This window comes from Leucopleurus acutus (assembly GCF_964270905.1).
Source record: "Leucopleurus acutus genome assembly, chromosome: X".
In the NCBI taxonomy this organism is placed as follows: Eukaryota; Metazoa; Chordata; class Mammalia; order Artiodactyla; family Delphinidae; genus Leucopleurus; species Leucopleurus acutus.
Genome location: NC_139148.1, coordinates 79,232,715 through 79,250,207, shown reverse-complemented (window position 1 = coordinate 79,250,207; position 17,493 = coordinate 79,232,715). Strand labels below are relative to the sequence as shown.

The following is a 17,493-nucleotide window of genomic DNA, read 5'->3' as shown; positions in this document are numbered from 1 at the left end:
TTTTTTTTTTTTCGGTACGTGGGCCTCTCACTGTTATGGCCTCTCCCGCTGAGGAGCACAGGCTTCGGACGCGCAGGCCCAGCGGCCATGGCTCACGGGCCCAGCCACTCCGCGGCATGTGGGATCCTCCCGAACCGGGGCACGAATCTGCGTCCCCTGCATCGGCAGGCAGACTCTCAACCACTGCGCCACCAGGGAAGCCCTCAATGTCTTTTATTGCCACTTTGTTTGACATGAAATAACTTATATATAAAAAAATATATCCTAATGTAAAAAGCTAGGTAGAAATCCAATACATTGAATTCTAACCAGAAATTTTGTGTATTATCATAAGCTCATTTTTTCTACTTAGGAAAAAAGACTTCTTAGGAAGAGAACCACACTTGCTTTAATAGAGTAAAACATGACTTAAGACAGATCTATAATACCTTAGGATGGAGCATTCCCAATGGGTTAATAATTCCCAACTAATACACATGAGTTTCCTTCCTCTTGACTTGAGGAAATATGGGTTAACTTGTGTCCTAAAAGGTGTTCAATGAACTAAGTTGTGACAGTTTTTCAACAGCCAATGTCTGAATTGTGTTTTTGATGTGAGAAAATGCTGAATCTATTCTTGAGCACTTTCTCAATATAGTTAAGACCCCCACTTGAAAAGTTGCATAGTCCTTGTCAAGTTACACACCTCCAAAGGAGAGAGTTAAAGTTGGAGTTGAATAATATTCAGATCTGAATAATATTCTTTCTTTCCAAACTTCTAATGTCTTAAGCCACAACTCCTCAAATTTCAATGAATGCTTAGTGTAAGAGCATATATTTTCTTAACAAAAGTTGTCATGTATTTTAAACAAAACAAGGCGAGGTAATTCCAAATAGTGATGGTAGCAGCATGGAATTAGAAAGCAGTGATAGGATGTTATGCCTATGACACCATAGATTCCATCTATTGAGAATATTCTTATCTATAGTGAAAGCATATGATAAAATAAACTTAACCAAAAGCACATAGAATATAAAAGAAAATTACATTGTTTGCTTTCTCTTGATAGTGCTGATGAGGAAGACTTTCACTAAATATTAACTTAAATATGGTTAGTGCGTGGTATAAAGTGTCCCAGTGAGGCTGAATTTCTGATGTTTTATATTAAAATACCAACAGAGATCCTGAAATAGCAGTAATACTCTCTGCTAGAAAAAGTATTAATAATAGAGTGTTGTAACAACTCAATGCACAGTGAATACATCTCTCAGAAATATTGTTATGTGTCACATAAACAAGTTTTATACATTGAATAGTATATGCTAGGCAGATAATGACACTTATTTTACAAGGTTCTATATCTAAGAAAATTCTCTAATCCTCTAATACACTGCCAAGAATACATCAAGGATTTGTGGGTGCCATTCACATTTAAACAGATTTCTTGATAACAGCCACTTGAATAATGAGTGCAGAGTGAAAGATCAAGGCTTCACAATTCACACTCTTTAGTAAGAGCAATATAAACTTGTTTTTTTGCACATTTTGTAAATAGGTCAAAGAGTACTCACATATATCATCAGTTTACAGAACTTTATTTCATGTGTGCCCTGTGTTCTCTTGCCATCCAGTTCTTATGTACTTTATTTGTTACCATTGTCTTTAATTTACCCTCAGAATTCATTTGAGCTCCACTTTTAGTGGGATACCAACTACCCTGATCATTTTCCTGCAATCTTTCCTGTTTGACAAAGCTTTTGTTTATCCAGCAGCGCTACAATATAATCACAGAAAGAATGGAAAGTCTATTCAGTTATTACATGTTTATAGATTTCAAATGAGTATATTTAATATACTGTTACCTTGGCTTGGGAGAGTGTCAAGAAGCAATACTATTTCAATACTTCATTCAATAACAACAAAATATGGGAAATTATACATATTGTGGTTGTTATTTGGATCAACATAAATAAATGGGTACATTACTATCCTTACTCAATACGTAGACTTGAAATCTAGTATGCTATAATCATCATAGCATCTTTTAAACATTACTAAATTGTAAGATTGGGAAAACACTCTAACTGGGTTCTATTAACCAGGGATTGAATAAACCTATTGAAAGCACGAGCTGCCTTTTTGGAAGGTTTTATATCGTTACAATCACACATGCATATATAGAGTAGGGTTGATTAACCTCATTGGCAAATATGTTACTGGTCATTGCTTGCCTTTTCTGTGGGTACTGGTCCTATATTGGCATGCAAACTATATTTTACATCAATAAAATTAGGGCACTATTTTAATAACATTCATGAAAAGACCGATCAATCCAATTTTTTTCCTCAACGAAACTTAGGATTTTATATAAAAGATTTGCCACAGAAACAAATAAAATTTGCTAAATCTAAATTAAAGGCAGTAAGAATTGAATAAAGTAGTTCTCAAAGTTGGCTCTGTATTTGAAACATGTAGGGAGCTTAAAAAACTACCAATGCCTGGGTCCCACCCCAGAGATGTTGATGTAATTGCTTGGAATGCAAAATGGACATTGCCAGTTTTCAAAAGTCCCTAGGTGATTCTAACACGCAGCCAGAGTTGAGAAGTACTAGAAAAACTCCCTCCCTACTCAAGAATCACTGTGCAGTGAGCCACATTAGCTGACTGATGATCATAAGGACACTGGGAGAAGCAAATGGACTAATTGAGCATTTGCTATCTACTTGTTTCACAAAGCCCAACAAAAGCCAAAAAGCTTACCCACTAGCAACTTTTGTTTACTAAGTTTAAATGCATTGGTTTCTGCCATGAAGTGTGGTTTTTTTTTTTTCCTGCTGCAGGTGGCTTCTTTGCTCAGTCTTGTAATGGGATTTCCTGTTTTGCAATACTCACTGCAATTTTTATGGCTAATTCAAAGCATAATGTTTTAAATCAATTTAACACCCAGACAACTTTACATAGGCATTACAGAGATGGTATCTTCTCATCAATAAAAATGATACACAGCCTGTTCCGGAGTTACACAACAAACAATTCCCAGCAATCACCTTTATTACAGAATATGAAACAGATCTCAGAGACAGTTCTTTAATGCTAGAGATTTACAGCACTGCATTCACAATTGCTTACTATGGAAAAGACTGAAGGTCAGTATTTGAGATTTGCTCCACTACACATCTTGCTTTCAAGAAAATAAGGAGGATAATCTGTCATGTTAGTAAAGAGATACACTGTTTGAAGTATTATGCACTTCAAGAGAAAACCCAACTCTTAAATCAATGTTTAAAGTATATTTGGATAACATTAGCTCTCATTCATAAATAATAATACAAGCTGTTAAAGGGTATCTGATAAATACTGTAGGCCAAGAGGAGGCAAATATAATGGGAAGGGGTATGAAATTTAAGCAGAATAAAAATACACTGGCATATGTGTCTGATATAAGCTAAAAGAGACCAAAATATAGGTGCTCAAAAACATAAACAAGAAGCCATTATATTTTAAAGAAAGGTTAGTGAATTTATGGAAGCTCTTACCTCTAAATGAGTAAGCCTGACAGAAAACCTAAGTACGAGTGAGTGGAATTTATTTTTATTCAAGAAAAATATTCTAAATAGGTTATTATAGTAAACTAAGCTTGTTATATAAGGTTGAATTTTTGGTTTACATATTTATTTTCCTTACTATACAAGGGCGTCTTTGAAGTCAAAGAAACTATCTCATTCCTTTAGATATTTTCATTACCAAGTACAGAGTTTGATACATAGAAGGCATTCCATATATGTTTGTTAAACAAAGGACAAATTTTCATTAAATATTTACTAGGTTTCAAATAGTGTGTTAGGCATAGACTAAAGGAACTTATAAGACATCTTGAATTATTAATTCTTTATATCTCAACATTAGACTGTAAAATTTATGCTTTAGTGTCTCTAAAGCATAAAAGTTAATCCTATAAACTTCTTTTAAGCAATTAAGAAATAATTCAACTAAATGAAGAAGACTAGTTTCACAGGGATCCTCAATAAATGGGCTAGGAAATTGACTAACATATTCATAATTTTTTGGTAAAATAACAAATGATGATTAATTCTTAGAGGCTTCCCTGTGAGTCCCCTCGGAGTTAAGTAGGATACTTGCCTACTTTAAAAATTAAATGCATGAGGGGCAAATATGTGAGAAGTAAAGGAATACGAGGAAGTATGCCAAAGATAATGTTTCTAACGTAATCATCACAAGATATGAGACTTTGAAATCTCAATTCTTATTTATAAATGTCTCAATATCTGATTCAGCAACCGTTGCTAACTCTACTGAAGAAATGTGTGCTCAGAAGAAAACTTCTTAACCTTCCAATATAAATGTTTCTTGGTAGAAAAGAGATGGCTCTAAGTCACTATTACCGAGGACTTATACTGCACTCTTAAATCCAGATATTTTGTCATAGAAACAGACAAAATATTTGAATCAGTACTCTCATGCATTGCCAAACTTCGTTCACCTCCATGGGTCTAATCTACTTATACCATTTATCATTAGTGTGTGCTTGTTCTAGTCCTCAAACCATACTGCCTAAGGGACATAACACATACAATAAATATTTAAGAAAAGATAATAAAGGAGCTTTTGATGATTGAAAGACTCAATGAAAAGTCTACATATCTTACTACTATAAAGCTTACAAAATTATGAATATTAGAAAACTATGAAAAACTGGCATCATTGCAAAAGAACATGGTATAACACATGTGAAGATGACATATATTCAGTAGAAACTGCAAAAGAATCTGTCCCCTGCTGGTGGCAAGAAAGCAATAGATCAAAGAATAACTAAACCTCAGCTCAGCCACGGAGAAAAACATATGATTTAATGAAATAAACATGATTTGTCTAGTAGTCCAAAAGAAAGTGGTCAACGTTATCTCTATAGCAATGATATTGGCAAACGTTATTAGAAAACATTATCCAATAAATTGCCTAAGAAAGTTTCCTCTCCGAGTTACTTTCAGAAATCAAAAGATATGAATTAAGAAGGTGATACACCTGAAACAAACACAATATTGTATACTTTGATTAAAAGAATAAATAAATAAATAGGAAAGTAAAGTAAAAAAAAAACCCACAAAACTAAACTTTAATTGCGTGAATTATATCTCCAATAAAGCTGTTAAACAAAAAGAAAGTGAAAGAAAATTTAATCTTTTTATCCTAAAATAGGGGAATTTTACATTTCAAAGGTGTCATGAATTCATCAGTGAGGACAGCTATGTCACTGTTTCTGATATGAAAATCTAAGTTTAGAATAGAATTATAATTGTTTCAATTGTTTTGTTGAGATCAGAAGTATAAATCCTAATCTGAGCTCTATAGTTTGGAGTATCGATTTCAATGTATCAGTTGTTGAGTTAGTCATAGACAGTAGAAGACAAGGCTTCTAAATTATGTACTGACTCAGATGGCATTGAATGAACAGAAGCAAGGACTTTCAACAGTTGCTAGAAAAAATGAATGGAAAACTGCCCAATCTGTGAAAATGGAAAGAGTATATATGCGAAAGGCTGAATCTGTAACTACATCTAACACTATTGTAAAGCTAATGACCTGAGAATAGTGTATTTAATACACATAAGAGTGCTATTCAAATAAACCTTGAAATTACTTTCTTCTTTTCTACTGCTTTGAATAAAATATATTTTGAAACCTTTTAAAACCTTGACTTATTTTACTTAATATATCACTGTCTATTGTTTCCCATACATTCAGAAAAGGGCATAGAGCTGAAATGAATATATATGATTTTATTTCAGACCATCCTCAATACTATGCCACACACAGAGTGAAAACACCTGCTTCTCAGAGATATAATGGGTGAATTTTGATGCTGCAAGGTGAGACAATGGTAGGTAGGAAGGCTTAGAACATTTTCAAGGGAGGTTTAGAGTCTTTCAGTAAGGGATGAGAAAAGGACGCAATGTGATCATATAGCCACACCCCCTCCACTTTTTTGGTATAGGAGCAAAGAAAAATAACATTTTTATAGAAATAAAGAGTCCAAATTGGACAGTTCAGTCACCTGGGACCTTACAGAAAAAAATATATATATAAAAAATATTCAGAGCATCAGAGTTTTACAAAGAAGACACCTCTCAGCATTGATTTTCCCAGGATACTTCTATGCACACTAAAGAACAGGATTACAACTGCCTGAATTAGGCTAAGGAGTAGTTTACCATTTGTGCCACATATTTCTTTCTGTTTTACATGAAGTCAGAGGACCCTAAAAAGAAGATTTTTAAATCCCTGTATAATCGAGCATTTGCTATTACATTAGTAGAATACTTCACATTTTATTCTGGAAAATTTGAAATCAGTTTCCTTTGGATTAAGTCAGTTCTGTTAAGCTCTTATCAAAATATGGAAATTTAGGGCTTCCCTGGTGGCGCAGTGGTTGAGAGTCTGCCTGCCGATCCAGGGGACAGGGGTTCGTGCCCCGGTCTGGGAGGATCCCACATGCCGCGGAGCGGCTAGGCCTGTGAGCCATGGCCGCTGGGCCTGCGCGTCCGGAGCCTGTGCTCCGCGGCGGGAGAGGCCATGGCAGTTAGGGGCTCACGTACCGCAAAAGAAAAAAAAATGGAAATTTAAAACAAGACAAATACACTAAATGTCTATAAAAAGTGAAATATGATAGGTCCTAGTGATGAGGTTCAGGGCAGGTCACCCCAAGATACACTACTTCAGTGTATTGATTATTTGGAATTAAAGTAACTTAAGAAATAGCAAGTGCAAGAAGAACACTCTGACCCTCCTTTGTCCCCCTAAAAACAGGAAATAAATCTCCAATGTGAAAGGTATCTTCCCTGTACAAGGAGAAAGATAGAGATCCTCATCACCAGAGAAAGGGAATTCAGGGCCGAGAAAGTTGTATACAAAAACTTTGTTACTTCTTTACTAATTTTACTACCCTAAGCCCAAATCCCTTTGTCTTGTCAATTCTTTACAAATTTATTGTTTCTTTATCTAAAAGATATAAAAGCTGCCGGCTTTGGTTACTTCTTTGAGCATCATATTTTTATGAGCTCCCATATGTACAAACTTAAATTTGTTTTTCTCCTGTTAATCTATCTTATGTCAATTTAATTATTAGACCAGCCAAAGAACCTAGAAGAGAGAAAGGGAAAAGTTTTCCTCTCCTACACTAGGAATCGAAAGAATACAGAAGAAATATGTACTTGATTAACATGAACTCACAATCCAGTTGTGAACATTATATTTATGGGTAGCAATGGATGGACAGATCACAGAAGGCTTTATAGAAAAAGGTTTCCAGAAATACTGGGAGAGGAGCAGTGTTTAAAATGTCAAATGTAACAGAAATTCTGGAGCCAGTGAGCAGAAAATCTTGGACAAATGATGAAAGGATTATATTTTAATTGGAAGTAAAAATAACAAATTATAGCAGGGAATATGTAGTGAGAAAATGCAGTTAATAGAGAGATGATTCTCTCAATTTAGTAGTGAATTACAGCAATGGCTGAAGAGGATATATTCTACTTGGGGGGTGGTTATTTCATATTTATTTTCCTTGACAAATGACATTTATGTATATTTAAAGGAAAAATGGAAGTGGCATGTATAAAGAGACTAAAAAGCTAGATATTTCAATAACTGAAAGGGAACAAATGAGATACTAGAAAGGAACTCAGAAATATATTGGGGTTACAAAGGTGGTCTCTATCTTAGGAGAGTAGGACCTAAAGTTATCTGCTGGTAATTCAGGGTTGGAAATTGTAAAAGGAATTTGAAGATGGTTGAAAAGGTTTGGGATAGTCATTCAAGGCCCAGGATAGAAAGTTAATGGAAAGGAGCATAAAAAGACTTCTGAACAATACCTAGAGCCACAGCAGAAGTTTAATACTATGAATGTGTAGTAAGCTAGATTTTGAGTACAATTTTGTAATTTCTTTTTTTTTTTTTTTTTTTGCCAAAGAGTGTTCAGTGACCTGTGGAGAATACAATCTGTGAGGGGACTACAGTTGGAAATTGGCACCATAAACAGAGTGAGAAGCCAAGAATGAAAAGTCAAGGATAGTAATGATGAGATGGGGAGAGGAATGTAACCAGGAAGGAACTTCATAAAGTGGGATGAGCAATTAGAGGACCTAATGAAGGGAAAGTTCAAGTTCACAAGAGGATAACACAAGGCGGATAATAAAGTTATGGTCATAAAAAGAGAGGACAATGTTCAAAATCATGGAGTCCTTGTAATCACGTGAAAATAACATCCAGGGAATGCACATATGTACATATAAGGGCAATAGAATCAACAAACCGAGCAACAAAAATCAACAAAATCCAAAACAGATCAACAAAAACAAACATGTAAGACAAAACAGATATCGATTTGTGGTGATAGCTACATTAACAGTTTTAACATTGAATAGTGCAAGCAGAAGTCTTGAATAAGCATAGAAGGAGAATCCAAAGATCAAACCAAAGATGTCCTTTAAAATCTGTCACTTTTTTTGCCACTAACTAAATTTTCTGTCACTACCCATTGAGTTAAATAATCTATTCCAAAGCAAAATAAGAAGCTGTTAAGACACTACCAAAGGACTCAGTATACCTGCAGTACAATGTCCCTGGAAGATCACATCTATGGAACATATGTAGGAAAAAGGTAAATAGGTTTGCTTGTAGTTGGTAATGCTAAATTAGAACTCTTATGTGATTTAACTTTCTCATAGCATTACTAACATTCAACTGAATGCCTGATAAGGAAAACTGGTTAGTATAGAAGAAATAGCATTCACAATTGCTATAGATTTAGCTTCATGCATTTGTTAGATTATCATGTTGCAAAAAGTATGTATGAAAATAATCCTTCATTAAAGCCAAGGCTTGTGGATACATCTCTTCAGAAACGTAACCTTAGAATTAGTTTCATTTAGAGAAAACCTTTAAAAAATATCTCAACATGCTGTGCCATATTCAAACTTCTAAATTATACAGTTAGGACAATTTATGATGAAGAAACTTCCCAAAGTTTCTGGATTGTTGAATAGGATAAGGGAAGAAGAAGTAGCTTGGAGACACCAGTAAAATGTTACTTTAATATATGTTCCTTTGAACATTCTCATTGCCTCCCTCTTCTTCATGTAGCCTTGGAGCAAATGGTTACACAGACAGGAGTCTGGAAGAAGAGAGGCCAATAACAGGCAATGACTTTTATTTGCTTTTTTCCTATAGCTATTCTTTCTGCTACCAACTAGCCTAGTCTGAAAGAAAACACTTTGTAAATTCACCTCAGGCAAATATAAAGAAATAAGAAATATACTCTTTTGAGAATCTCAGTCAGCTCTGTTTCTGCCAACTTCAGTTTAGCACTTTGGTGAACATACTCTTTAACAAGCATGGCCATTTGTGCAAACCCTGAGGGCAATTTAAACTCAGGCTTAGCCAAAGGGGAGGGATTTTAAAAAAAAATCTACGTGGAAATTTTTAGGTTAGTACTAACTTAGGGAATCAGTTTGTGTTTAAGCAAGAAATGTTTGTTTTATATTAACCAGTTTCAAAAATTGTTCTTCTCTCTTTTAGTTGAAAACAAACATTGCTATCACCAATCTATTAAGTCACAGGTGGCTATGTGTTGAAATGTATTTTCCCCTTAATTAACTCTTAGCCATTCCATACTAAAGAATGAATGAAGTATGGAGTATGACATTTGCTTTTATTCTGCTCTTTGAATGCCACTAGCTTCCCTGTGAAATGTAATCTTTTAAAAGAGAGGTAGAAAAACATGTCTATCTATCTCTGTACCTTAAAACTCTGATTTGGAATCTAAAACTAGTCTTGTTTGGTGAGGTCTCTGAAGTCATTTAAATGCAAATAGCTGAGGAAGTCTTTGAGAAATTATAGGTCCTTTGAAGTTTGAGACTCTAGGTCCTTTGATGTTTGAGACTTTAGGACAATAAAGCATTCATTTAGATACTTCATTCTTAGCTAAGTTAATATGTGGCCCTATTTTTTTACAAATGCAGGAAGCTTATATTTTTCACTTACTCTGAATTAAACTGAACGTAAAAGTAATATTTTATAATTTATATTAAAAATACCTAAATAGGTGAGGTTCAAGAGATTAATTCAACTTTTTATGGAGATATTTGCAGTAAATCCAAAGTTAATGAATATTCTGACACTTAATATATTTAAGGTTTATAGCTTCTTGAATTTAATATTCAAAATACCCTTCAAATACATAAACGCAATGAACCAAAAATAAAGGGTGTCAGAGGACAGACCTAATATCCATGGTATATGTTAACCATATTATATCAGGCTAGGTATAGAATGCATATAGACTAGTGAAAAGGGCTTCATAATAGGTCTGTAGCATCATCAGAGTTGACAGAAGTAAATTTTTTAAAAAATATTATTCTTCCAGAAGCATCTTAAAATATTAAATATATTCAGGGTAATTACTAAAATACAATAAAACTATTATTTTGATATAAAAGAAGTATTTGTTTTATGATTCAAGTTTTTCTCTTTTATTTTTTTTTTAATTATTCTGGATAGATTGCCTGGGTTCAACTCATGGCTTTTCTACTGGTGAGCTCTATAATCTTAGGCAAGCACTTAAGCTCTCTGCACCATGGTTTCCTCATCTGTAAAAGAGTTCATAGGATTAAACTATGAGTTTATAGGACTAAATATGTAGTAGGTATAGACATATAGATATAGATGTAGATATAGATATAGAAGTATACACATATGCACTTATATGTATACACACACACACAGTGCTTGGAACAGAGTAAGCACAATATTAGTAAGTTAATTTTACTGTGTTTACTTTGGTATAGAACGGTATTGGGAAAAAATGACCAAGTGCTCACAGCTGTCCCTTTCTTATACTCTGCTTTTGAGACCGGAGAGAAGTGGGCAGGGCACAAGAATTAAAAGAATGACACAGCCATTGAGAAAAACAGGATACTACAAAAACTGGTTAGAACCTACTAGGTCCAAGACGGTTGAAGATTCAACTTCCAGTAGACCTTGAGACTCATTATACACTCATTGTAATACATTAACATCTAAATGACACACCCACAGGCATGACAGTTCAGAGGCTGACAATAAAAGACCAAAAGTTGGTGGTGCCCCAACTCCTGGAAATCTCTGCCCCTTCCCCCAAATAGTTGGAATAATCCTCCCACTTGTTAGCCTATGAAATTACCCAGCCCATAATAACTAACAACCCATACCCCAGGGCCCTCTTGCCTTCTGAGATGGCCCAAATTCTATCTATGGAGTGTGTACCTCCCTGAATAAATCGTCCTTCACTCTACTTTGACTTGCTCTTGAATTCTTTCCTGCATGAAGCCAAAGACCTTTGCTTGGGAACCCATCCCAGGGCCTTGCCTGAAACCTGGGATATGACCATTCTTTGGCTCCCTCCTTTTCTTACAACACTTTGTCTTGACCAAACTTTAGTCAGGAATCTCTCCTTCCTACAGGCTCCTGAGCTCTCCTTGCCACCAAGTAATGAGCAAGCACTAAAAATGTGGAATGCATCCCCTTTATCAGGGTCTCTTGGGAATCAGCTGACCACAGCAAGACACTTTTCCTGGTGGACCCCACTGGCCACTTATCTGGCCTGTCCGGTTTCTTCTTAAAAGATTCTGCTTATCTCTGCTTACCCCTTTTTACCTTAAAAAAAGAAGCACCTTTTTTCTGTTAGATTTTAAGACCTTGCAGATTTCTGAGGTCAGAGCCTTTTCTCTATTCTGAATAAAATCTCTAAGTCCAGATTTGGTTTTATTTGACAAAAAAAAAAAGTATCCATCACTAAAAACCACACTTTCCATTGCTCCTTATATTGTGATTATATTACTGTTTTAATATTCACAATTGAAGTGGTTTTTGTTAAAGTTTCATGACCCAGGTGTTTTCTGAGTTCATCCCAGAGTGCTGTGTACAGTCTTAATTTTTTAAAACAAAAACACTTTTCTATTTATAGAATAACTATACTAGATAAAATCTGCCAATATTTATGTTCTTCAAAATTCCAACATTTAAATAACTGAGCAACAGGTCCTTTCCTAAATTTACCAGAATGGTTGAGAATGTTAGAACACTTAAAATCTGTAGAGCTTCTCTCTCTCTCTCTCCCTCTCTCATTCACTTTACATAGCTAGTGACATTTCATTCCCCTTGCTTCCCTCCTTTTAATTGGAGAAATCTTCTATAAACTTTTGCCTTCTCGGAGGAGTTAATTCTCAAAAAGTCATCACTCCAAGGTCACAGTGATAAGATGGTTCAGACGGGCATTTGAAAACTCTCAGAAAGGTATACTGAGTGAAAATTCTCTAATGCTGTTATTTTAGTTTATCTCTCAAACACTAATGAAAATTCATTTTGACATTCTAGTCAGGCTCCGTTTTCAGGTAATTCTCACACTTGATAAAGCCATCCAGGGCTAACAGAGTACTTCTGGCATAGTCTAGACCACCCTTTGGCAAGTTCTTTTTCAAAGACAAAATTTGGTCTCTCAAACTAGAAAAACACTCATATTTAACCTAGCATATAGTTATGACAACATTTTGGTTCCAAACCTCAAAACATGGTGAAGAAACCAAAGCATAAATTCTAGAAAACAAATGTCAGTGAACAGCTAAATAACTGTTTATTTTTAGTGGTGGTGCAGTTTAACCAATGAGGTAATTAAAATTTAACAATATGTGTGACATAGTTTATTTTTTTAATGGTAGAAAACCAAATTTTTCTAGACAGCTAGACTGTTCATATATATGTGAGCAGAACTTAAAACTTTCACATTGAAGGAGGCCAAAATATATAATGTGAAAAATTATCTTCAATAAATGGTGTTGGGAAAACTGGACAGCTACATGTAAAAGAATCAAACTGGGATACTTTTTCACACCATATACAAAAATAAACTCAAAATGGATTAAAGGCTTAAATGTAAGACCTGAAACAATAAAAGTCCTAGAAGAAAACATTGGCAGCATGGTCTTTGACATAGGTCTTAGCAATATTTTGGGGGGTCTATTTCCTCAGGCAAGGGAAACAAAAGCAAAAATAAACAAATGGGACTACATCAAACTCAAAAGTTTTTGCATAACAAAGGAAACCATCAACAAAATAAAAAAGGCAACCTACAGAATGGGAGAATATATTTGCAAATGATATAACTGATAAGGGGTTAATATCCAAAAGAACTCATACAGCTGTCAAGAAAACAAACAACCTGATTAAAAAATGGACAGAGGAACAGAATAGACATTTTTTCATAGAAGACATACAGATGGTCAAAAGACACATGAAAAGATGCTCAACATCACTAATCATCAGGGAACTTCAAATCAAAACCACAATGAGATACCACATCACACCTGTCAGAATGGCTATCATTAAGAGACAACAAATAATGAGTGTTGGTGAGGATGTACAGAAAAGGGAACCCTTGTGCACTGTTGGTGGGAATGTAATTGGTACAGCCACTGTGGAAAACAGTATGGAGTTTCCTCACAAAATTAAAAATAGAACTGCCATATGATCCAGCACAAAAACACTAAAACACTATTTCATAAAGATATATACATCCCAATGCTCATTGCAGCATTATTTACAATAGCCAAGATATGGAAGCCAAATAAGAGTCCATCAAATATTATGAAATAATAATAGAATATTACTCAGCCATTAAAAAAAGGTCATGCTATTTGTGACAACATGGATGAATCAAGAGGATATTTTGCTAAGTTAAATAAATCAGACAGAGAAAGACAACAACTGTATGATCTTATGTGTAATCTAAAAATCAAAAACAGACTTCAGAGAACAAAAAGGCAGTTGGCAGAGGGGAGGAAAGTGGTTGAAAAAGGTGAAGGGGATTAAGAGGTAGAAACCTCCAGTTTTAAAATAAATAAGTCATGCTGATGTAATATACAGCATAAAGGATACGGTCGATAATATTGTGATAACTTTATATGGTTACAGATGGTTACTAGACTTATCATGGTGGTAATCATTTCATAATGTATGCAAATGTCAAATCACTATGTAATACACCTGAAAGTAACATAATATTGTACATCAACTATATTTCAATTAGAAAAAAATTTTTGCATTGAAAGATGACATTCTAAAGCCCAGTTTCTCAGAGAACATCAATTTACTGATTAACCATGTTTAGTTTATGCTATTTTTCTCTGTGACCTTATCAGACATCATCATGCTTCATATTCACTAACTTTTGCTGTCACTGTTAAATTGTAAATTGACACCAAAATGGTCCCTTTTATTGCTAAAATTTATCATAAAATAACTGTATTACCAGAATATTCACGAAGTGATGCTGTCAGCAGTATGTTGTTTTGGCACAGTGGGAAAAGAAAGTGTTGATGAAAAATAAAATAAAATAAGACTTGAAAATTGCTTCCAGGACTGTGTAAGTGATACAAAATGTAGAGACAGCTCAGCTTGAAGCTCTTTTGAGGCAGAACTACAACATATGTCATCTTAAATACTTACAGTTTTAACTCCACTTAGTAGCTACTGTGGCTTCAGAAATGCAAGAAAAAAATCACAACGTATTTTGAAATCAATTTTCTTTGAAATTTACAATCTTACCTTTCCTGCCTTTTTTCCCTCGGATTTCTGCTGATTTAGGATAAAGTGGAGGCAAAGGAAGCAAAGGAAAACAAAACAAAACAAAAATCAGCTCCAATTTGTTATTGCAAATATATTTTTTTTAAAAACATGCCAAAATTCCAAGTGCAATAATACACAATTTTGTTTTTCTAATGAAACTATTTTCATCTGTTGCATTCTTCAGTGGTTTCAGGAAAGGGATATAACATTGTAAATCTCATACAGCAATATGTAGAGCCATATAAAAATCTTCAATGGTCATCAAAAAGTCATTAAATCCTTAGCTCACATAGGCATTGGCCAAGAAAAGACATATTTCCAATTAGATATTCCCTTATTTATTTTCCATCCATTTTTAAATGGATGAGTCTTTATCTCAAGCATGAACACATTTCTTAAAAAAAAAAAACTAGTTTAGTTGGAGATTCATGAATTAGGAGTAAACATAAATATCTATACAGCTTTGGATACTCTCTCTAAATATTAATTTTTGTGGGTCTTAGGAGCACCTAATTCAATTCTGTTCAACTAAATAATTTTTGCAGCCATCCTGGTAAAATCATTTTGTTCATTTTTATTTAAGACTTCTTTTTTCCCCCATTCAACCTCAGGAAATGGGGTAAATTGATTTTGAAAACTCCAGAAGCATTTAGGCCATTTGTTGCTTGGATTCATTCTCCTTTGTAGAGGATGAATACATCACATGATAAAAGGATCACATGTCTAACATTTCTAGTTAACGATGCTCCCAAGTCCTTTCTCCTCAAAATTTACCTTAGTTCCATGTCATTGCTACAGTTATGTAAAAGTTTCTCTGAGCATCAGAGAAAATTGGGGAGGAGATAGAGGTGAATTTGAAATAAGGGTATATACAAAGAGAGATACAATAAATGTAGTAAGAGGATGAATGCTGTTGTTTAGTGGTTTGATATGATTTCAGATCTATTTGTTCATGACAAAAATTGTTTTGATCTAAGAATACAGTTGTTTTTATAAGTAAAGTTGTTTCAATAAAAGTATTGAAGTTGTTGTGTCAGGATGTCAACATCAACATCTGCGGTTGCTGACAAGCACTCAGTAGTAGCTCAACTGCTGAGGGGCACCACCAGGGTCTTATCAATAAGAACATATGAAGAAGCAGCTATGGCAAGGGGACATTAGAGTATAAATACCCAGAGTGTGTGAGGACCATCTGAGAGTGTTTGGTCTGGGCAAGATGACTCTTTGCTGATCTAAATAGCTCTCTGAAGACTTTGGGGTATTGGCTCCTGCCTAGGAAGGTGGATCTCTGCTCAGCAGTGGTGAAAACCATGAAGCAGCCCCAGGGAAGGAGATTATCATGCTTGCCAGCCTCAATGCCTTCATTTCCTAGCCATGTGCTCTACAACAAGAGACTTTCATCTTTGCGCTGGCAGCTGGACATTAGCTCTCAGTTGACTAAGCTCTCTCTCTCGAGAACCAGCTCATAGAAATGTTAGGGAGTCATTGACTGAAACCTTGACCACGCATGATGATAACCTCTTGCCTGAGTTGTCTTGCAACAGGAGGTCTCGATGAAGAATGTGGTGCTGCCACCAAAAACTAACCAGGAATATTTGGGAGGGGCCAAAGGAAGGAGGACATGCCAGCCCATAGTATGTCTTGTAAAACTAACCTGGAAGAATTTGGGAGGGGCTAAAAGAAGGAGGGAGGAGACGACATGTCCTGTCCACCTCCCAGAAACCCTCATGCTGGAATCCATCTTGGCTGAGAGAGGTGAATGCCACCAGGGAAGACACTTAGTTAGATCAAATATGGGCCATGCAAGATGATTGTCCAGAGATAACCCGGAAACTAATCCCATTACCGTAAAACCTGAGACCACAGGCCATGTAGCAGAGCAGTTCTTCTGGGTTCCTTTACCCTGTTGCTCTCTGCCTGGGTGCCCATTTCCAATACAGCCTTTTGCTTTGTCAGTACATGTGTCTCCTTGGACAATTCATTTGCGAGTGTTAGACAAAAGCCCACTCTAGGTCCTGGAAGGGGTCCCCCTTCCTGCAACAGAAAGGTACACCACAACTAAATTTGGACTTTATTCCTTTCATCGTGCCCTTTGCCTGGAACAATAGTGTAATTAATCAATCATTGGTTTGGAGTATGTTATTTCTTTATTGGCTTATTAAAGGACATTATCTTGTATGCTATTGGCTTGTGAAATTATAATTCCCACAGTAGACCTGTGTTAAATAAAATATTGGCAAAGATAATCTCAGTCTCTGAGCATAATTTGCCTTGAAACAAAACAAAGGCTCTGTATTTTGTTATTCAATGACTTATTCTCAGACCAAAAAGGGTATAGTTTTTTTCCTGTCATTTTAATATAACGTGAGTTTCCAAAATTGACTTTTGAGGAAGGTATCCAGACATGGTCACAAATCTATTATCTAAGGAAATCAAAGTGTGTTTTTTTCTTTCCACTTTGGGTAGTTATTTTTAGCCTAAGATATTCTTATTGTTCTTATGTGTTGATCAAATTCAGCCATCAGTGGCTCAGTGATAGAATTCTATTTGTCTGTGAAGGCATAGCCTGAGGATAATGCCTTGAATAATCTCTTTCAAGAAAGTGTCCTTGGATTTTAATATCTTTAAACAATTGGTATTTACATCTCTCTCTATCATGAATGATAATTCTTAAATAACAGGTTAAAAATTTTAACTTTCCAACAGAAATAATATCATGGACAAAAAACCCTCAAAACTTTACCCATATTTAAGAATATAATATTAAAAATTACCATTCTTTATTTTATAGAACCACGATAGATCTTTTTATATTCCCTCCATTAGAATTTACTGTC

The 17,493-nt window shown here is 34.9% G+C and overlaps 1 protein-coding gene across 8 annotated transcripts in view; it reads right to left on the bottom strand.

The window, feature by feature from the left end:
• The window catches only part of PCDH11X (protocadherin 11 X-linked), a gene marked incomplete at both ends in the record, with an annotated part of 710,965 nt that overhangs the window by 314,566 nt on the left and 378,906 nt on the right, over positions 1–17,493 (bottom strand). For 3 of the 8 annotated variants that reach the window (XM_082865341.1, XM_082865346.1, XM_082865344.1), the window contains one exon: positions 14,636–14,665. The exons of 4 other annotated variants lie outside the window; for them this stretch is intronic. In XM_082865341.1, the coding sequence (XP_082721467.1) occupies positions 14,636–14,665 (30 nt within the window). Of the gene's footprint in view, positions 1–14,635; positions 14,681–17,493 lie in introns of all 8 variants that reach the window. One more of the 8 variants, XM_082865343.1, reaches the window with a different exon arrangement.